Source organism: Sardina pilchardus, chromosome 16 (genome assembly GCF_963854185.1).
Source record: "Sardina pilchardus chromosome 16, fSarPil1.1, whole genome shotgun sequence".
NCBI lineage: Eukaryota > Metazoa > Chordata > Actinopteri > Clupeiformes > Clupeidae > Sardina > Sardina pilchardus.
Genome location: NC_085009.1, coordinates 24,906,346 through 24,928,845, shown reverse-complemented (window position 1 = coordinate 24,928,845; position 22,500 = coordinate 24,906,346). Strand labels below are relative to the sequence as shown.

At 45.6% G+C, this 22,500-nt stretch overlaps 1 protein-coding gene across 6 annotated transcripts in view; it reads right to left on the bottom strand.

Moving 5' to 3' along the window:
• The window catches only part of si:ch211-200p22.4 (phosphatidylinositol-binding clathrin assembly protein), an 80,157-nt gene that overhangs the window by 27,984 nt on the left and 29,673 nt on the right, over positions 1 to 22,500 (bottom strand). For 3 of the 6 annotated variants that reach the window (XM_062515684.1, XM_062515689.1, XM_062515686.1), the window contains exons 6-13: positions 22,285 to 22,396; positions 20,614 to 20,720; positions 17,680 to 17,721; positions 15,950 to 15,970; positions 13,929 to 14,014; positions 13,184 to 13,307; positions 3,239 to 3,375; positions 653 to 753 (exon numbers count right to left, since the gene is read on the bottom strand). In XM_062515684.1, coding sequence (XP_062371668.1) covers positions 653 to 753; positions 3,239 to 3,375; positions 13,184 to 13,307; positions 13,929 to 14,014; positions 15,950 to 15,970; positions 17,680 to 17,721; positions 20,614 to 20,720; positions 22,285 to 22,396 — 730 coding nt within the window. The remainder of the gene's footprint in view (positions 1 to 652; positions 754 to 3,238; positions 3,376 to 13,183; positions 13,308 to 13,928; positions 14,015 to 15,949; positions 15,971 to 17,679; positions 17,722 to 20,613; positions 20,721 to 22,284; positions 22,397 to 22,500) is intronic. The other 3 variants (XM_062515685.1, XM_062515687.1, XM_062515688.1) reach the window with 3 other exon arrangements.

Sequence of the window (22,500 nt, the reverse complement as noted above, 5' to 3'; positions counted from 1 at the left end):
CATCATCTAAACCATGTCATACACTCCCAGTGGTTCCATGGTACACAGCCAGCTTGGTGTTGGTGCGCTAGACTAACTAACACAGAACAGAAACAGTCAGCTGTAGACTGCACGAGTGAATGAATGAACTATGAATGAATGAATGAATGAATGAGTGAGTGAATGAATGTATGAATGAATGAATGAATGAATGAATGGGTGGGGGTGAACCAGTAATGGTGCACATATAACATATAATGAGTGTATGAATAAACAAGTGTGTGAAGTAAGAGTGTGAACGGAAAGATACTGTTGAAAATTAGACACTTAAAAACACAATCCATGCTATTGATGGCCATAGGTTATTACCATTATAAAACAGGACTGCCTTAATGTGCACGGCTACCATTTTACACATCAAAGAACAGCTATTGATATTGAAGAACAGCATACACTCCACTGTAGTCAGCATTCAAAGTCCCCACTGCACACTGGTGCCTCTACTACTTCTATGTTATTAACCGTGTGGCAATGAGGATCATTTGTGTGGCAGTGCACTACATTGTGAATATATCAGGGGACCAGGTGGCCACTAGGGGGGTCTCTGGGTGGTGCGGTGCCCAGTGAGGGTGCGCTGTGCGCGGGCCGGCCTGAGCCGAACGAGCCCCCTTACCTCCCCAGGCACTGTTAGCGGTGGAGATGGCCGGAGTGCTCTGCACAGCTGGGATGAAGGCCGGCTGGAGGTCAAACAGGTCGCTGGTGAGGTTTGGCATGCTGAGAGGGAGAGAGAGAGAGAGAGAGAGGGATGAAAGAGAGAGAGGGGGACATAAAGGAAAGAGTTACAACACAAACAAAATACATATCAAGAAAGAAATAGTAAAATGATTAAGGAGAAAAGAGAGTACCGAGAGAGAGAGAGAGAGAGAGAGAGAGAGAGAGAGATAAGGGAAAGATAGTTAGAACACAAACAAAAATTACAGAGCAAGAAAGAAGGTGTGAAATGATTAAGGAGAGAAGGGAGTAGCGAGGAAAGAGCGAGAGAGACAGATCGAGTGAGAGAGAGATAGAGAAAGACAGTGACAGAGAGAGAGCAAGAGATAGAGATAGAGAGGGAGAGAACGGAGGGTCAGAGGCCTGGCCAGACACAAGGGAGTGTGTGTGAGAAGCGCAGGAATGAGGGGCAGAGTAAGCAGTTGAGATAAGAGAAGGTGTGACTTGCACTTCTGCGGCACCACGGGCCCCGAGATAGACGCACAGGCCCAGGGCTGCCAGATAACAACACCACTCCTGACCGTTTTTAATATCAACACTCATTAGGCTTCCAGAAGTTTCTCTTTTTTTTTTCCAAAAATTCTTCTTCCTTATCAGGGATTAGCCTGTTGCTCTGATCAGTAAAGGGCAAGCGAGGACGAAAGCCGGACTCGTTTATGAATCAAACGGTCAGAGTGCCCTCGCTTTAGCACACAGATGGCTGTCACATGTAGACACTTTGTCACTTTGGATCAAAGCGAAAGCTAAACGACTAAAATGTACATGATGTCTTGAACTTAGCCCACCAAACACACACTTCCCACGCGCTTCCTTTTTGGTCAATACTATCTTAAATCACTTAGTCGGTACGATCATTCTCTGGTTATCGTGTAAGGGAGCACTTAAAATGACTGCACTGCTATTCTAAGGTCTCATTTCGGACTGTAGCTTGAATGTCAGTCTATTTGTAATTCAATTTCAGCGGTAATTCGAAGTCAGCTTAATGTAAAGGTAAACGGCATGCACGGCTCTGACTACGGCTTATTCCAGAAACAAAGCTGTGCCATGCTAGCCTGGCTAGCGCCTAGCACTTATCAAATGAGACGTGGTCTGGCAACCAGACGTTCATTTTCTCGTATTTGAAAAAAATGCCCAGATCCGTTCATTGGGCGCCACGGATGTCTATCAAATGCGTCTGTGCATAGCTCATCATGGTCTTGCTTTCTCCCCTGTTCTGTGATTGGTCGCCAACATCAGGCGAAAATGTGGGTGTTAGTTTCCAGACTGCCTTAGCAGCGTGAATGAAAGCACCGCGCAAGGCAGGATGGGAACACCCAGGCTAGTGCCATGCCATATCACAGTCATAATCTGATACAGAGTTAGCCGAGGCATGCTAAGGAACCTAAGGAAGCTAAGGAAGCTAAGGAAGCTAAGGAAGCTGCTGCAGCAGAAAATACTTCCTTTTACTAGCTTTTCAAATAACCCCAGTTTTTAGACCAGGGTCTTTTCAAGGAGTGAACAACTGCACATGAAGTGCAAAGTGCCTTACAGTGGCACCAGTGTGTGTGTGTGTGTGTGTGTGTGTGTGTGTGTGTGTGTGAGTGTAATTGCATTGCATAAATTTGTTCTGCATATCAATGGATAGCTAAAAACATTGGACTCCAGGGAACACAGACTCAGAGTTAATGGAACAAACGCTAGGCAACGGCACAGGAGTGGCCAATTAGACTCCCAGGTGATCTACCACCTGCAGTTTACTCCTCGTATTATTACACTGTTTGTTTAACTGACAGTCTACCGGAAGTCTGGTTTAAAAATAAGAAAAAAGAAAGAAAAAAAAAGGAAAAAAAGAAAAAAAGAAATAGGGAGAGACAAATAGTGTGAAAATACACCTGGAAAAGTATATTAAAAAGCCCTGTGAGTGAGTCACTGCATAAAGCCCATAATAAATCACTTGGACACTTCAACACGTGTACACATTTAACATGTACAGTACATACCAGCTATGAGTCGGCAGGCAAACCACATTGTGCTCGTTTAGGCTGCTAAATACATGACATACATATAGGCTCAGTAGTGTAGTCTTTGTAGTGTTTAAAATGAAAGACAGGATAAAAAAAAAAAAACGAAAAGATCCATTGTTGCTCATTGATTTGGGGTAGTTGAGACTAGACACACGTCACGCCCGGCTATGCCGTGCTGGGTGTGTCTCTCTCAGGCCTGCAGTGCCTGCTGCTGCTGTGTCTGTGTTGCCTCACAAGTGAAGTGAGTCCAAGTGCTTCAGGCTTGGGAAGGATGGTAGTGGGGAGATGAGGTGTGTGTGTGTGTGTGTGTGTGTGTGTGTGTGTGTGTAGGGGCCGATAGACAGGAGATTTTCTGTGCCTGAAATGATCAAATACATTCAAAGACAACATAGAGAATAGCCTTTCCTGACATCATACATGGCTGAACTCTATCAGGCCTAAACGTATGTGTGTGTGTGTGTGTGTGTGTGTGTGTGTGTACGTACCTGTTGGTGGAGGGGGGGTTGGCAGGGTTGGCGAAGGGGTCCATGCCGGCGTTGTGGTTGTTGGCGCTGCTCATGGGCTGGATGGTGGGGGAGGCGGAGGGCGTCTGCATGCCGATCTCCTTCAGCCTCTGATCCTGCTGGGACGGGGCGGGACGAGAAAGGGGACGACAGGTCAACAGGTTTGCAACGAACGAACGGCGCAGAGCAGACCCTTTCCGCCACGCCTCGTTGGGCTCTAAATTAACACCGTCAACCATGGCAGACCAATCTGCCAAAAAGCGGTGGAAGGTGAAGCGAGGGTCAACACATAGTTTCTGTGGTTATTAACTCCCCCCCCCCCCCCCCAGGGCTTAGGTCCGATTTGCCAAAAACATGCTTTCCTGTGACCTGGGGAGCGAGACAGAGCAATGTCGAGTTCTCCAGCTCTCCCTTGCTTACAGGCTCGCAATGCTCTCCAAAAAAACAGGCCTGAACAAGGCCAGCAAAACAAATGAATAAATAAAGTCCAACATGGTGATTCAGAAAGAGAAATATCTCTAAATGGGTGTAGTGTATGGCAATTTACGAATAAAAATTGCAATTCAAGCCATCCCATCACATTTGTAAAGGTCAGCACTGGTCCTGCCACCTACACGTCCCCATGTGAGAGTCAATTTGCCGAACATTTCCGTAGAAAAAAGCACCCTACAATTCAGACGCGGAGAACATTCAATTTCAAATGCCACCTGGCCAAGACCCCCATGACCTCGATGCTGTGAGCAAAACTGACTCGTTTGAATGAGCCCTGCCTGCCTTTGATAGACGCGAGACAGACAAACGGTGTTTATGTAACTCCTCGTGCTCCGGCTCTCCAGAAGTCTGAGCGCATTGGCAAGGCCAAGGCCAGAGTTGCATGGCACAGTACACTCTTCCCCCTCCTCCCTCATTCCTCTCCACTTCCCTCTCTTCCTCCTCCTCTACCACTTCTCCTCCTTCATACTGGTACCAGAGTACTTAACATATATAGCCACTCCTATCCTCTAGTGCTAGCATTGACAATTGCAGTGGTCAATTCCCAGCTGTGGTCTCCACAGCACTGTAGTTTATAAATGTTATTCTAGCACTGTAGCTGTAACTCTAGCCGTTTTAAAAGCTTAGATGTTAAAGGGGACATATCATACCTCTTTTTAAACGAGGTTAGAATTGGTCTCTCCCAAATTGAGCCGTTTCTGGGCTGGCCACGCCGCCGGCTGCATGTATTGATTACGCTACTCGTTTCACAGGTGAAAATGACTAAAACAGAGCCAGCATCCAGCATCCACCCTGGTGCTAGGGTTGGTCTATGCAAATTCCCTTAGTATGCAGTGTTTCCCACAGATTGGAAGGCAATGTGTGGTGGTTGCCCCATGTCCGACGGGGGGGGGGGGGGGGGGGGGGGGGGGGGCATATTTTCATTGCATCGCTTTTTTATCGCTCTCCTTTCATATAATGTAAATTATGTTTTTAACAACATGTAAAGCTTGTCTTTATTTGAAGCACACACATTATGTAATTATTTACATTCTATATAATATACTGACATTTCTGGTATTCATAACAGCAAACTTTATGCAGATTATAGCCTACTATTCATATTACAACTCCACTTCTTAAATTCAGCTGTCTGGTTGAAGCCTCAAAATATTGTAAACAAAGTAGCAGGCTAAGCTTATCATACTCTACTGGTTGGACTGTTCAGTTTCCCCACATGTGTTTAAGTTTCAAGGTAAGCTAATACTTTTTCTCCTTGGGACAGACCCATTAAGTCTTGGAGTTGAAAATATTGGTATTGAGATGGTCAGTCAACTTGAATGCAAGAGTTTTAATCAAATACCTGCAGCATAGCCTACTAATGATGCTAACCGAATTTGACAGTAATTTAGCTAGTTCTGTGCGTCAATGCGTTCACGATTGTGAATGTTTTATTTGGATTAAATATGCATGTCGATGGCGGGTGTCCATTGAGCGCGCACGAGAGCCGGCCAAGGAGAATGAGTTTACTTCTACTGTTTGGTAATTTAGTTGCACGCATAGTCTACAAAAGTTGCGGGAGAACTTTATGCTTCTACCCAGTGGCGGTTCTAGACTGAATTACTCCCCAGGCGAGATCCTCCACGAGCGCCCCCGTGAGTGTTTTTTGACGCACTTTGCGTCAGTCGGGCTCATAGGGTTAAGCGCTCGTGCCGCCCCATGCAAGATGCCGCCCCGGGCGACCGCCCGGTTCGCCCGTACCTAAAACCGCCACTGCTTCTACCCGAGCAGCGTCAGGTTCATCAGTGCGACCACCGACCACGCTTCCAGGGATGATCTTGTTGGTTTTCATGGAGATAGACGCGGTGTGCGCGGAGGTGATGGGCTGTGTGTGCCTGTGTGTGTGTATGAGAGAAAGACGCGTGAGTGACAGAGAGGAAGCGCAAGGAAAGGAAATTCACCTTAAAGGAGTCATAGAACGCATTTTTTGACCATTACAAATTGATCTTTGAGCCTAAATAATGTCATATGTAAATTTGTGGGGCTGAAAACGCCCCAGGAGCACTGCTAGATCGCCTAATACAAGGTCATAAATAAGCCTTGCAATGAAACAGTTTGTTTTTCCCGCCCACTCAGCAAGTTCATGAATATTCAAATGAGATGCGCGCTGATTGGTCTATTGGCCGATATGTCCTGAAAGTTGATTGGCTCAATCCACCGGTCTGAAGCTAGAGCAAAGTGAAACTACGTTTACTGCTGGTAAATAAAGCCAAAGTCTTTGATAAAGCTATCAACAATGGATTTAAATAAGGAATACAGCCGTACATGTATAAACCGAGTCAGAAGAAGGTTCTGACGAAGATGAAGTGCAGCAGATTCCCCAACAGAATGAATGTGTTAGATTGGTAAGTTTTATCAGTACATTTCTTAGTATAGTAACTCTCCAAAGTTAGCTGTAATAACGCTAGCATTACAACGTCTCTGCCATAGACCACATATCTAGATACTAGCATCGTAAGAGCAGTTTAACAAGAATTATTAATCGAAGGTATGCAAATGAGAGGGGCCGAGGGGTGTATCTAAAGGGGGATGGGCGCCTATTACGTGTTATCTGAGCTCTGTTCAGATTGGAGCATTTCAACACGGCTGTTTCTATTTCCCAATTTGCATACGAAAGCAGGCGGGGGACGCGGTAAAGTCTTTGGTGTTGTCCTTTGGACACTGCTCGCAGCCTAAATTCAACAGTAACAAGGTGAATGTGGTTTTGAATTCTAGGACTCCTTTAACGAATGCTGCGCGTTTTTCAATAGCGTTTCAATAGCGCACAATAAATAAATAAATAAAAAATAACGAAACGCAATATGTGGCGGCCGGTGCTGAATCTGTGGCGCACCGCCACAAATTTGTCTATGTGTGGGAAACACTGGTATGACATCAGAATAAGGGAGCCATCCAAATGGCTCACAGCAGCATACTTTCTTGACACCAAAGTCTTTCTACTGATCTACAGAAAACGGATGGATGGGTTTTTTTCGCGCTTGGAGTGTTTATAAGAACAGTAGAGGCCTAAATATGAACACAAAGGCCGGCAAAAAGTGAGTTTTGCATGATATGTCCCCTTTAAAATGCTTAAATGATAACATCTTAAAATGTTACTGTTGTTTGGAGATAGGGGCCCTATCAAATGAATACATAGCCAATGTAACTGTGCCAACTGATTACCACAGGGTTAGCGGACTGGGCAAGTGGAGGAGTTTCTCGGCCCCCGTGGTCACATCACAGGGCTGACACAGGAGAGGCAAAGCAAACAGCTGCAATGATGGTTGGTGATGCAAACTAAACCAGCCCAGAGATCACTCCATCGCCAACGTGAAGATTATTTGCTTGCCATGCCAACAGTATGCATAACGCAAGAGGCCGATTACCCCCAGGAGTGAAGGAAGCACAAGAGACACTGCTGAAATGAATGAGCAATCCTGTGACGCCTACTTGTTTAATTGTGCGTCATGGCAAACACAAGCAAGGAACTAGCCAAGCGAAAAACATAACCGCTTCTTAGATCCAGACGGTGATCCGGACCGCTCCCAAATTGTAATGGTTTCTTCCTTGGGTCATCTCAGATTTATACTGAAAATTTCATCGAAATCCATGCATAACTTTTGGAGCTATCTTGCTAACAAACAGACAAAGAGACAAACAAACAAACCCCGATGAAAACATAACCTCCTTGGCGGAGGTAATAATACTGCACAGCGCACAGATTACAGAAAAATTTACCGAGACCATTTTTGTTAGTCTCGGTACTTTAAAAACACTGGTCATGCATTTGGACCACGCTGCGGCGCTGGCTAGATTCATAACGGATGCTATCGAAAAAAGACTCATTGTGCATTAATAAAAAGGAAAACAAAAATGTTAATCACATGCAAATGACCTTACGGGGAGAACCCCTGGTGAGCCGTCAACTCTGGTACAGTGCAGGCACCACAGACGAGATTGGTAACCCCAGTCGGCAGTTTATTGCAGACATATTCTATTGCCTAGCCTGTAAAAACAGCTTTTCATAGCCTGTTGAGCTTGCTTACATGCGCAAGGGCTGTCTTGCTGCGGCGATATAAGAAACAGGGCCCTATTTCTTTCTTGCTGGAGCATATGGTAATGTTGTGATTACAAGCTGGTTATTGCCAGCGCCGTATGAAAGGGAGAATCCCTGTATTGTTCAGCGATCAGGTGCGCTCCATAATTTCACCTCTGCAGACAGTAATTGCTGGAAAAGACACTTTACATGCGTCTGGCTGCTATGACGATCTAATTTCATCCATCCATTTATCCATCCATCCATCCATCCATCTACTTGCATAGACTGCTAGAGGAAAGGAATAATTGATTGACTTCAGCAGCTTTTGGTAACAATATGTAGTCAATTCCTGGCTGCCCTGGAATATACTTAAATATAATTCAGTCATTCGGAAGCCAAAGAAACAGACTTTTCTTACACAGGACACAAGACTACCCCCGACTATTTTTTTTTTTTTTTTTAAGTATTATCATAATTATTTACGATGCCTAGCTAGCTGTAAGAGGTCCAACAAAACAGTGCAAGTGATTGATGGCCAGTCTGCCGATATAATCCCCAGTCATTCCATCAAACAAAGTGTCTAATATGGCAGAGCCTGCTGATTAGGTGCATGGCAACTATGGGCTTACGTTACACGCCATGATTAAAATAACACTACTCAGTGCAATCCTGATTGCTCAAGCACTCGTTCAATCTGATTGCTCAATGGAGCTTTTTTCAGCAATCAATTACTTCTGAACGGTAGCCCCCAAGACCATCTAGGGTCTTATAAATCACAATCACAGTGTTTGCACAACTGTTTAAGCAGCTTGTGCAACAACGGGCGTGTGGTGGCAATCGTACCAAATACTTTTCATACCGTAACCGTTTCATTACAAGGTTGCTTTTGCAGAGCCACAATAATCATGAGCAAACAATTTACCGTTAAGGCAAATAGACGAGGAAGAGTGAAAAGAACAAAAAGCACAAAGATCAACATTGACAATTAAGCTAACAGGCTGAGTTCCTGAGCTTAAAGAGGCGGTGGGGGGTATCACTGTCTGTGTGATTGAACACCGCAGCAGAACACCAGAGGGAAACAGCTGGTGTCTAACGCAGCATGTAGACCAAGGTGAGGGTGAACAAGTGTGTGTGTGTGTGTGTGTGTGTGTGTGTGTGTGTGTGTGTGTGTGTGTTGATGCGTTTGTGGACTGAATCAGCACTCCTCTGAAGTCATTCATGCCGTCCTGCGCTGCCCTGGTTTCAGTTTGACACTGCAGTCAGGTTTGTACACCCCTGGAGTGCACTCCAGGACACTCAAAGGTGCATGAGAGAGAGAGAGAGAGAGAGAGAGAGAGAGAGAGAGAGAGAGAGAGAGAGAGAGAGAGAGAGGGGGGGGGGCAGAGAGAGAGAGAGAGAGAGAGAGATTGTGTGCGTATGTAAAAGGTATTTTGAGAAAAAATATGAGAAATATATGCGAAAAAAGTTACTTGGAAATACGGTACTCCCGGGGAGAGAGAACAAGTGAAAGAGAAATATGGAGGACTACAGAAGATGAGACAGTGAAGAAGAGAAATATGGAGGACTAAAGAAGAAGAGACAGTGAAGAAGAGAAATATGGAGGACTAAAGAAGAAGAGACAGTGAAGAAGAGAAATATGGAGGACTAAAGAAGAAGAGACAGTGAAGAAGTCCAGGCACCCAATCAGAGCAGCAGAGTGAGTGGAGGAGTACGAGCGAGGCCGAGCGCACACACTGGGTGCCTCTCATTCGACTTTTTATCCATCCTCCCACCCTTCCTTCCTCCCTTGGTCCTCCGGCTCGTTCCCACTGATCTATAAAGAGTGCTGGATAGACTATCCCATTGTTGCCGCCCCATCATTCTTTATCCAGATCAGTGTGAATGAGGACCGAGGAAGGAAGGAAGGGAGGTTAGACAAAAAGACGAACGAGAGGCATCCACTGACGTCAGCGTAGCTCGTGTCTCTTCACAGAGTCTGTCCAATATGGACGACAACCGTGCCACAGACCCCCGACCGAGAACTCAGCCGTCTCTGCGCTTCTCTCTCTCTCTCTCTGTGCCTGTGGGCAAATCATTGACGAGACGAGGCGAAGGCGCTCTCAGATCCCAGGCTAAATTCGGCACCTGTGCTGTTTGGGAGTCAGGACACAATGTTCTCCGTGACGTTGCACCAGCAATGCTGGCTACGAGCCCTGAGAACTTTAAGTCCCTCCAGGGGAAACCCAGCTCTCTCACTCTCTCTCTTTTCTTTTCTTTTTTTTTTTTTTGTTGCAGGCAGATCACAGAGAAACTGGCTATGGAGTTCACTGATGCTGAAGAGCAGTCGGAGTTCAGCCGTGACAGACCCAGGAGCGCAGATGGAGAGTACCGGTGTTGAACACAAGCAATGCATTCTGGGAGATTGAGTACGTACGAAGCAAATCTCAAGTGGAGACCTGAGATCTTGACTGAGAGTTTTCTCTAAGGGCCGAAACATTATTCCAAGTCATTACCGATTTATTGCCAATGCTTACTAAAACGTAAAGTAAAATATACATTATGTATGGTGATGGCATTATCTACGGCCAAGATTTAGTTGGCAAAGATACAAACTGTATTTCAATTTAAAGTGTGTGTGTGTGTGTGTGTGTGTGTGTGTGTGTGTGTGTGTGTGTGTGAATGTGTGAGAGGGCCAGAGAGAAAGAGGCAGAAATAGAGAGAGAGAGGGAGAGAGAGAGAGAGAGAGTGAATGTGTGTAAGTTTTCCATGAGCTATCTCCCCATGTTGAGCCAACAACTCAGTTTGTGCCCACACAGCATGGCTAATCAGGATTAGCAAACGATTAGCTCAATTTTGAGCAAGAGGAAAGGGACCATAATTCATCATCATATTAGAGGAACGTTCATTATTTTTGCCACGCTGTGGTAAAATAAATAAATAAATAAATATTACGGCTATATTGCTCTTCACAACTCTTGGCGCCGTAATAAGTATGGCTGGCCTTTGGAGATGGCTGAGAGGAAAGTCCCAGAGGCGGCGGCCTTGATATTTCCATTTTATCAGATTTATGCAGCTTAATTAAGCGAAAAACATGAGCATTGTAATTTCTGCTCCTCAAGCGGCGGGAATACAAAAGGTACACACTGTACCACAGCTACTGCACTGCATCGTGGGTAAAAAAATAACCGGGTATAAAAATTAGGCCATCCAGTTATTTCCAAACATATGGCATTACCACTGATCTTTCACTGTGGAATACAGTCAAGGCTTTGGTGTTAAGCACATAACAAGCAGTCAACTGAGACCAGACTATATAGCATTACACCAGCACATACAGACTATATAGACACGTGCATTTATCATTCACTAACTACAGTACTGGGGAAGATAAGCTTTTCATGTCTGTGTGTTTAGATTTAAACCAGTGGCACATGACAACCGCCTGTCGTGCATCACTCAAGTGGCTGTTACAGAGGAGCTGACTGATTCCCCCCTTCACTGTAACAGGGGGGCTACACCAGATGCGTAACTGAAGCGTTCCGTTCGCGACGCGTATGTTGCAGCCGGTCGTAGCAGTTAATAATCACTGTAGTCAATGGAAGTAGCTACACCAGACGCAACAGTGGCGCGTACATTCGAAAAAAATAGACCCATCTTCTAAAATGGGTTTTACGCGTCGCGAACGGAACGCTTCAGTTACGCATCTGGTGTAGCCCCCCTGTAAGGCTCTTTGGGTATGTGAATCAAATTCGATATTTAATGTGATATGCTGTTGTTGTTCAGGAGCAAACACTTTTTCAAGTTCAAGGTGCGTCTCTGGGGATCCCAGACAGCTTGGGGAGGAGGGGGGGGGGGGGGGGAGTAGTTGATTGGGGGGGATCGCCAAGGGAATGATGAGCTGCCTGCGCTTGTGCAATTCTTTGGGCTTTTTGAGGTCTCGCATCAATAAATCAGTGGTCATATTTAATCTGAATTCCTCTGTCTCCTCAGGAGCGTGTGGAATCCACCACTAATGAGGGTCCTAATCCACAAACTCATCTCGCCTCGGCTCCGCTCCGCTCTGCTCCGTCACGCTAGCACGGCCCGGGACACGCCTCTGTGCCTGCGTTAGGAGATACCTAATTAACACATTATGGAGCGATGGGGCTAAGTTGGGTGTGCAAACGCTCAACTGAGATTCGACAACCGGAGGATTAAAATGCATTGGTGAGAGGGTTATTGTGAGACTATACCGAGTAAACATAGCAAGCATACCTCTAATCTATAGAGATATCCTTCTCCTCTAACAGGCAATGGCTTGAGGGCATTCCATTGAAATGGATATCTCTCTACTGGCACATATAGGAAAAACAGCTTACAGGATGTGTACGTGTGGTGCATTCATGAGAATTCTAGAGTTTAGGGGGCATAGGTCACACCTGAACTGGGAACTTCCCAGTTTGAAGTGGGGGCTTTTGGGAGAGCTCTCAGGAGAATGTTTTGACGTCACTCAACATTGTGAACGCTCTCACATCGGAAGTGGGGAGATTAGAAGTGGGAACTTTGCCACTTCCCAGCCGCATGAACGCACCATTGTCATGCAACTAACCTAGAGTAACCTGCAAACGGTTCTGTAATAACTGTCAGCTTTCACTATTCACCACTTAGCCTAAAGCCTCAGATTCATTCATGAAAGGCAGGTTATGCCTTTGTTTGAGGGGAGCGGTAGTTTTAGTTAAGGCTGAACAAATAATCGCAATGACATCTCAACCTCCGTTCACACCGGACTAATTTTAGAATGACCACGATTGTGGCACAAGTGTTTCATATCCTAGTCGTCTTACTTCCTCCTAAAAAATGACACCACGTGACGGCAGCAGAAACCGGGCACTAAGGACAATAGACTCAGTGAGTGCAAGTGAATGTCAGGCCAAAGGACAAGAAAACAAATACAGATGGTTTAGACAACGTACGTTTTTTTAACGTGCCATCGAAACTCTTGTCAGTCAAGAGGTGGCAGTGTTTTAGTTGGAGGGCGACTCCTCTTTAACTTGTTCTGAATAGGGCTTTACAATTACCGCTATCTCAATCGCAATACGAGCCAAAGCAATTACCTAATCACAATTATGAAAAAGTTGGTGCTCTACCCAATTCCTGAACATTTTGTTGCAGCTGGATGCCAAATTCAGGTAACAGAGAAAGCGGACACACACACACACACACACACACACAAATTGGCAACACTCCTGAAATATTCCTTAACAACCACCATATCAATAAATCAAAAGATGATATTTTGCTTAAAACAGATGCTAACCTACTGTACCTTCGTCACCATCGTGCACATGAATAATAACAAAGCAATAATAAAGAGCTCGTTCAAAGGGCTCTACAGTTACTGGCTGCGCCCTGAGGCTCACCTTTAGTGCCTGCAGACGGGCCTGCTCCTCCTCCAGGGCCTGCTGCTTCTCCTTCTCATCCATGCGGCTGAAGGACATGCCCGTATTGGAGAGGGACGACACGGCGCTGGACAGAGTGTTGGCCCTGCCGGAGAGGGGAGGGGGGGAGGGGGGGTGGAGTGGAGGGATGGGGGGTGTTGAAGAGTGAGAACCACACAAAATAACAGATAAGACAAAAAGGGAGGATGATTTAAAATAAAGAATGAAGCAAAGGACAGAGAAAAGAGAAGAGCAACAGATACGAGACCGAAAGCAGTTGGGGGGGGGCAGGTAGGTGGGAGTGGGGGTGGTCAATAGGGGTGAGCAGGAGGGAGGGAAGAAAATGGTTGAGGAGGGAAAACAGGAATAAAAGAGGAAGCGAGATGAAGGAGAGGGAGAGAGAGAAAAGCCACAGATAGTGAGAAAGTGGAAGAAGAAATCCAAGAAGAGCCGAGGCAGTGCATGAGACAAACCAGTAACAGCCGCAGAAAAAAAAAAAAGCAGGAGTAGCAGAAAAAGCAATTGAGGACAGGAGACAGAGAGAGGGGGAAAAAAAGCAGAGAACTAGACCACACAGAGCAACTGTAGCGAACTCCCCGAGCTTGCTCTGGGAGTGAGAGCGTCTGGGTCTTAGGAGAAGCAGGCCAGCGAGTGGCTGCTGGAAGCGGGCCAGCGCCGGGCCAGTACAGCGGGCCAGCGTGCGGCCTGCGGCCTGTGGCAGGTGTACCTGGTGTCTGCGGAGAAGTCCTTGGTCTTCTTGCCCTCCAGGGAGGCCAGGTGCTGCTCCAGAGCTTCCAGGAGACTGCTGGGAGCCTGAGGGGGGGGAGGGGGAGGGGAAGGGGGGTGTGAGAGGGGGTGTGGGGGAGGCACAGGGAGGGTACGCAGGGCCGGGGGTCAGAGACAAACTAGGTCTTTGCACACACACACACACACACACAAACGCACTCAGAAACAGACACTCACACACACACGCACGCACTCAGAAACAGACACACACACACACACACACACACACACACACACACACACACACACACACACACACACACACACACACACACACACACACACACACACACACACACACGCACACACGCACACACGCACACACGCACACGCACACGCACACGCACACGCACACGCACACAGAAACAGACACACTGTCTCACTCACACACAGCCACAATCACACACACAGATACAGACACTCGTTCTGATACACACACATACACACGACATCCATCCCAATTACACACACTTACAGTCACTCACATAGAGAGAATAGCCACACACACACACACACCCAACAGACATCTCAACACTCACAGCACACACCCAGAACATCAAAGCCATGAACCAAAGCATTCATACATTTAAAACACACACATACATATATATAGATGTCATATTAACAAGCTTTTTCGGGGGAACGGAAAGAAAGCAACAGAAGAGTAGAGGCTGGGTTAGCCGAGGAGGAACGACGGACGAAAAGAGAGGAGGAGAGAGGAGAAGAGGAGGAGGAGGAGGAGGAAGAGGAGGAGGGGAGGAGGAGGTTTTGAGAAACATGCACTCTGTTGACGGCCCAGCTCTCCCTGGCCAACACACACACACACGCTCACACTCACACACACACACACACTCAGAACCACTGCGGTCAGGCACGGAGATGCCAGCAACTCTGTGCAGGCAGGCTCACAGATGCCAGAACTTAGTCTGATGACCACATCGGCTCAAGGAGTCGGGTTAGTATATCCACAATCCACACACGACAAAATAGAAATAAATAAGTCAAACGTATAAATCACTACAAAGGCATGCGAGATTGACCTCCTTTTGGTTAAGTGTGCATGTGTGTTAGAGCCTTTGTGTGCTTAGAAGAGGGGACATCGACAACGCAGATTTCTAAGGTTCTGCCGTTTAAAGTGGCACTTGGGGGCACAGCCAATACAGTAAGCTGTCTTCCTTTGCACAGGACTTGGCAATTGAGCGCCGCGTTTTACAATCAGCTCTTTATTTATTTATTTTTACAAAAAGCAGCTTGAGACTTGTTACAGTTCAAGAAAATGGAAGGAGTCTTTATTTTTTCCCCCCCCTATTTTTTTTGTTTTCTTTGCCCCTTTTTCCAACTACATGTTCTGCCAATACTGGCCACAGTGTCTGGATAAAGTCCAACGGACACCTCTTGCAAAAATCTTGCAACTGTAGTAGTTAAAAAAAAAGCGCAGAAACGCCAAAATTGGGAAGAGCTGGTGGATGAATATGGGACTAAGGACGTGTTGACGCCAGGACGAGAGAGGAGAAGGGCTCGTTCGAGAGGGTCACGGGGCAGAGAGAATATCACCACAAGGAACACGAGAAAAAAAAAAAAAAACGAGAAAAAAATATCAAATAAAAAACGAGACAGACTGTCTTTCCTTTGCTGCTTCTTGCCGTCATTCCCAAAAAAACAAAGCCTTCGCAGAGGTGATTTTGTTTATTCAGTTTCATTAAAATCATTCAAGCAAGCTTGATCTCAGAGCAAGAGCATTAGCAAAGGCAACATGCGTTCAAACTTGGGTTTGACAGAAAGGAAAAATATAAAAAATAATAATAATAATAAAAAAAACACAGGCCATATAATATATGGGTTAGCCATAACAAGGGGCGGTTGAGATGACAAGGCCCACGGTGGACGAAACACAAACTAGGTTTGTGGCAGCAGAAAAGACTACAGGCCAGAAACACAAGCATTATATAACCCACCACCTACAAGGTATGGTCCTTTAGTAGTCTGAAACAAGAACGAGAACGAGAGCTCCGTTACTGCCGGACACAAACGCTAAGCATTCCTGTCTCGCTAGCCGTCCAGACAAAAATACCACTTCAGACACCACATCAGAGAAATAACAGAGACACATATCAATAAATAAGCAAAAGGCAAGGCTGCTGCACTAACGCAGCACATGTATTTCCCACTGCTTAAACTAGGGGTCCCCAAAGCTATGGCCGAGGCCCCATATCCTGGGTGGCTTTTGAGTATTTGCATGTGTTTGTATACATGTATGTATGTACTACTGTATGTATGTACTGTATTGTCCTTTTGTATCCTTTCTGTTCTGTGTCTTTGCAAAGCCTCCTTGGGCACCTAGAAAAGTGCTATATTAAAAAATCTATGTATTAAAGCGGAGTACGTGATGCACAGGTTTCTGACATACAGGAGAACAGAACATAGCTCGTAATCCCGTTTTCCAGTTCATTCTCTATAGTATCTACTTGTTTTTTTTTTTTTTGACAAATGTGGATAAGACAGTGAAGATACTGACAAGAATTTAGTGGGATCGGGATCTGTGTCGGGTGGGACTCGAACCCGGGTTTCCCTGCGGGCACTGCGCTGTAGCCAGCTGCGCCACCGTGCCCTCCTCTACTATCTCTAAATAATGCAGATGTTTTTTGGTAACTTGGCGCTGTTCCGAGTTTACAATGGAAACGATTTGCAAGGTAAACAAGCAATTAGCAGCGGGACACAAGATTTGCCCAGTGAATTCAATGCCTACTGTTATAACCTAGTGCTTCGATATTGTCAGTAACCTTAACCTCGTAATGTTTGATCTATTTAAACTCTGGAGCATGATTTCATTTAAACACGACAGCCAAATGGTAATGATTCCGGAGTTGAGTTAGCCTAAAGTTACATAACAATTCATTATGTGCTCTGTGAATTTATGTTAGCTTATCATAAGAATTGCCTTGTATTGTGGTTGATGCATGCAGATTTGGAAACAATTACCATTAGCTACAGTAGTTAGCAACCCAGATCATTCAATAGTTGTAATTTGATAATGATTAGAATGATTAGTTTGATGTTTTTGCTTTTTGTTTAATTCAAGTAACCTGCACATTAGGTCATGGCGATACCAATAGGTTATATTAGATGCAACGTGTTAATGTTAAACTAAGGTGCATTACTATGGTTGGTAGTACAACTGACTGCTACTGACATACTCTAGCCTTCCCAAAAGACCAGCAAGACTTCAGTTTGGGGATCCCTGGCTTAAACCAAGCACCATATTAAATCCCTTCTTGTCTTAACACCTATCAAAATTGTCATACAAAAACAAGACAAAATAAATTATAACAAACAACAACAACAACGAAATACAAACATGAGCCACACACATTTAGACATTTAGGAGGGAATGAGGACGGACAAGGACACTTGAGTCACTCAAGAGAGATCATAGGTCAAAGGTCAAAAGAACAGGTAAGTCAGGAGGGGGAAATCAAACGCACACACACAATCACACACACACACACACACACACACACACAGTAAGAGGACGACACAACTGGAGGAGAGTGAAGTCGGTGGTGTGGACAGGAATGACCGAGGGGTGAAGTCACAAAGGGGGGAAAAAGAAGAAAGGATGGAGAAGGAAAGGAAAGAGAGGAGAGGAGAGGAGAGGAGAGGAGAGGAGGATTGGCAATGAGATGCACACTGACCTGAGTCAGATCTGGGATGTCTCCCTGATCAATCCCAACTTGCTGTGTCACAAATCCAAACAAAACGATACAACAAGAAAACAAAACAAAAGAACATGACAAACAAAAGAGGAGGTGGTGGAGGAGGAGGAGGAGGAGGAGGAGGGGGGGAGACAAAAACGAACATAAAACAAGAAGAAACATAAAAAAAAATAAAGGATCATTACTTCATGCAGTGACAGTGACAGTGAAATGAAAGCACAACTGAACTGAAGCAGGGGAGGGGCTCTCACATGCCCATACAGGTGCACAGAAACACACGAGACCATGATGTCAATGGTGTCTCAGACAGGTGACATTACTGTGGACTCAACAGTTAAAAGCACTTCAACACACACACACACACACACACAAAAAGGAAATTAAAAAAAACAAACAAACAAGCAAACAAACAAACAAAACATTTAAATTCCATGACAGTCAAACGAGGTCAACTTTTTCTCCCCCTGGCAAAACTAAAATAAATAAATAAACAACTTTCCTCCATATTACTTTTCCTGTTTTTTTTTTTTTACCTTGCACAACTTTCTTAAGAGTGTAACACGTCTACCTCACAATAATTCCAACCTGTCTGTACCAGAAAATAAAAAAAAGAAATAAAAGCTAGCAAAATAAATGCCGGTGATAAAGAGGGCGGAATAAGACAGCAAATCACTGTGGGAACTCTTGAGCTCTGAAGAGTCAGAGGGGGAGGGACATGGGGGCTATCTATAACCGTCATATCCAGCAGTTGAGAAGGGGGGGGGGAGGGGCGTGTGTGTGTGTGTGTGTGTGTGTGTGAGAGAGGGAAAGATAGAGAGAGAAAACAGAGAGTGTGAGAGAGAGTCTGTGAGAGAGAGAAAGAGGGGGGGAGAGAGGGAAAGATGGAGGGGAAGATAGAAGGTAGGAAGGAAGGAAGGGAGACAGATTGACAGAGTGTGTGTGAGGGAGAGAGAGAGAGAGAGAGAGAGAGAGAGAGAGAGACAGAGACAGAGAGACAGACAGAGAGATGGAAGGAAGGGAAAAGAGGGGAGACAGAAAGACAGACGGACAGACGAGACAGACGGAGGGACCAGAGAGAGTGGAGTGCTGTGGGAGGAACAGAGCTCCTCGGTAGCGCACCAGACAGTCTCTCTCTCTCTCTCTCTCTCTCTCTCTCTCTCTCTCTCTCTTAAGGGGAGAGACTGCGAATCCACTGCAGAAGAGACGGGGACCCCACGGGACTGCCACGGCTTACAGCCCCTTTGAGGAGCTTACTGCGCACATATACACATGCTCCCAGATCAGAAATCGACTGGGACACAGTGAGAAGGGGGGGGGGGGGAGACGGGGGGGATAGAGAGATAAAGAGAGACTGAAAGAAAGAAAGAAAGAGAAACAGAAATGATGGAAGGAAGAGGGGGTGGGGGTGGGGAAAGGAGAGATAAAGAGAATGAATGAAAGAAAGAAAGAAAGAAAGAAAGAAAAAAAAAGAGAGAGAGAGAGAGAGAGAGCAAAAAACAGAAATTATGTGAGGAAGGGGGTGGGCGGAAATGTTTCATAAATGGATGTTTTTAAAATCTGAAGCTCATCTCCCTGAGGAGGTGGCGGTCTTTTCAGAGGACATGGGTCCCTCCATGTAAATAGAGAAAGGATGGAGATAGTGGTGGTGATGGGGGGTGGTGGGGGGGGGGGGGGGGGGGGTAAAGCCCTTCAAGTAACAGATTAGACGGGGCCACTGGGCAAGTGGGATCGCCTGAGAGTGCGGCCCCATTTGTCTTCTCCCAGCAGCGCCTGCGATGACAGTCCTGCTGGGATTGCTCCGACCGTGCTCCTCGGACGGCTTTTCATAAGCTCAGAAAACCTAGCTCTGTCTGGTCTAGCTGTGTGTGTAGGCGGCTTTTTCTTTTCTTTTGTTTGAGGAACAAACACCATGCCATGAAATGCCCTTTTTTGTTTTTTTGTCGTCCAACTTCTTACAGATCTGAAACTGCACCAGTCTGCACTTGCCTCTCTTGCTGAACGGAAGTTCACCAAGATCCACTTTTTTGGGGCGTGTGTGTGCTTTATGGTTTTAAATCACCCTTTGCACAATAATACTACAAGCAGGAGTGGACAGGCTATGCTACTGAGATCGAAGGGCTCTCGATTGAGGTCTAACCTCCTCTAAAGGCCTGCAGCCGCGTGCGAAACATGAAATCTCTTTCAGTCTGGATGCTGACCGGAAGAAGAGAGATGAGATGGGGCGGGCGGTGGGGGGGAAGGGATGTGTTCACAGAAGTCGCATGCCTGGCCGCTTTTGATGCAGTCTCTTGTATGAACCCCACCACCCCAAGCTATTTTCTTAAAGACACGCGATTAAAGCCTTCTGACTGGGTTAAGTGACTTGAGGGACTCCTCAGACAGCCATCTCATGCTAAATGGTTTCAGAGCTGACCCAAAAGACCCACAGCTCACAGCACCACAGGGTGAGAGTTCTGGCTGTGTTTGTTGTGAGTGAGTGTGTGTGTGTGTGTTTGTTGTGAGTGTGCAAGAGTGTGTGTGTGTGTGTGTGTGTGTGTGTGTGTGTGTGTGTGTGTGTGTGTGTGTGTGTGTGTGTGTATGTGTATGTGTTGCAATTACTATGGCACACAACCATAAACATGTGGGGCAAACATATGGCATGGCATTTGAGAGATATGGTTTATCCAAGAACCGTTTAAAATGGCCTGGAGACATGGTGATTTTGTTCCTGTAATAGTCCAGTTTAGTGCTTAAAGATAACAAGCCCAGCTAAATGACTCGCCCATTAAATGGTGCATTAAATGCAGAGAAAAAAACGCCTGCCAAACTACTGACTTGGGTGGAGATCCGTCACGAAACGTGTTGAAATAATGCAAATAAAAAAGAATAATACACAACATTTGTGCGCAACAGACGTAAAATGTCCAAATGTACCTCAGCCACTTTGAGAAACTCGGAGAGCTTGGTCATTCTGTACAGGAACTTCTTATAAATGTCCAGAGCGTCTTTGCACTGGTTTTTCTTCATGTCAAAATATTTCTCTGAGAAGCCAAAAGAGGAAAGAGGAAAGAGGGAGAGAGAGAGAGAGAGAGAGGGAGGGGAGAAGAACGTCACATGGTGAAAGAGGCATTTTCCCTTCAGAGAGAGAGAAAAAAAAGAGATTTACTTGCTGCATTTGACATGGGAAATGGAACATAAAAAAGTGCAGTGATTTTAGCACCGTCAAGGACAGTTACTGCACCAACTCAGCAGAAACGATTTGAGTGCACCACACACACACACACACACACACACACTGTTTTAAGTGAATTAAGGAAGAATTCATTATTTTTTTATTTTCATCATTATTTTCTGCATACTTATCGATCATCGATATATTACTAGAGACATTTTTCCTTTGGATTAAAGTTAAGAATCACTACCATGTAAATGTCATGTAAAACAACCCACACATGCAGAAATGCGTGCTCCCTGGTTTAGAGAAGTATACTAACGTAAAATAGAATAGAATAGAAACTTAAATTGCCACACAACAAAACTAAAGCTACTTAAAATAAAGTGTGGACCTTATTTCCAAATATGAGCGTTTCCTAAGGAAGTAACCCATAGCCAGGCTGTGCCAGTTACATTACTAAACAACCGCATCAGTGACGTATTGCTAAGAGACACTTCCTTCCGCCTCCTTATATGTAACAGAATGCAACAACATAAACAGGAAGAGAACCAGTGCAGATGACAAGATAAGCCTCGCTGCTAAACACAAACTATCAGCAAAGCAGAAGTGTGTGTGTGTGAGAGTGGGCGTGCAGGTCGAGTCCATTTGCGTCAGGCACCAGTAAGCCTGAGCCTAAGCGAGCAATGGTGCATGGCACAGCTAATGACCACGGTGCAAACACTGCTGGTTAGCTGCCAACGAAAGGTTAATGGAGGTCACTAAGTCCATTGGGCACCGTGCGGTACTACAACGGTACTGGATAAAGACTGGCGTCCCTCAGGGCTGTTCCAAGTTAGCCGAGCGCTATCAATAGACCCTTCCCACTACTCACAGTTCCACATTAGCAAGCTAACGCTAAACGCCATCAATAGACACTTCCCACTACTCGTACCTCCACATTAGCAAGCTAACGCTAAACGCTATCAATAACCCAAGCTCTGGGACATTTTTTTGTTCTTTTTTTTTTTTTTAATTGTGGCTAGAAAAGATTCCCTGAGAACATGCGATTGTTTTTTTTTTTTTTTTCCCAACTGTGCATCACTTCTATTTTCATTCACAGTTACGGTCTGTTGTTCTCTGTTTTCACCGTCCTTTGTTTTCATTCATGTAATGCACACTGAATTAGCCCTGTCTAGGCCATGTGCTGTACAAATAAACTTAGCCCTACAGTACCTACAGTACAACGCATCACAGGAGAAATCTAATCACCGTCCACTTACGATCTATCTCTATTGCATCTGCTTTCAACTACTGGCGGCGGTGCTCGTCGGAGGCTACGAGCCATAATCTTTCGCTGGAAATGGACACGTTTAAGTGCACGTGTAATGATAGGGGGAGGATGGCGTCGGGGAGTGGACGCAGGTCTTCTGGGCTCTTTAACCAGGTCTTACCCAGCAGGTTGATGACTCCCTCGTTGTACGCGGCGAACAGACGGATGGAGTCTTTGAAGAGCAGCATGAACGCGGCGTTGATCACGCCGTTCGTAAGCTCGTTGGGGTTGGCCTGGGAACACACGTAAAAAAACACAACTTGAGCGCGACGTTGTGTCCTGTAACTCTTCACTCTTCCGAGCTCGCGTATGCTCCGGCACGGTCGCACATTTCAGC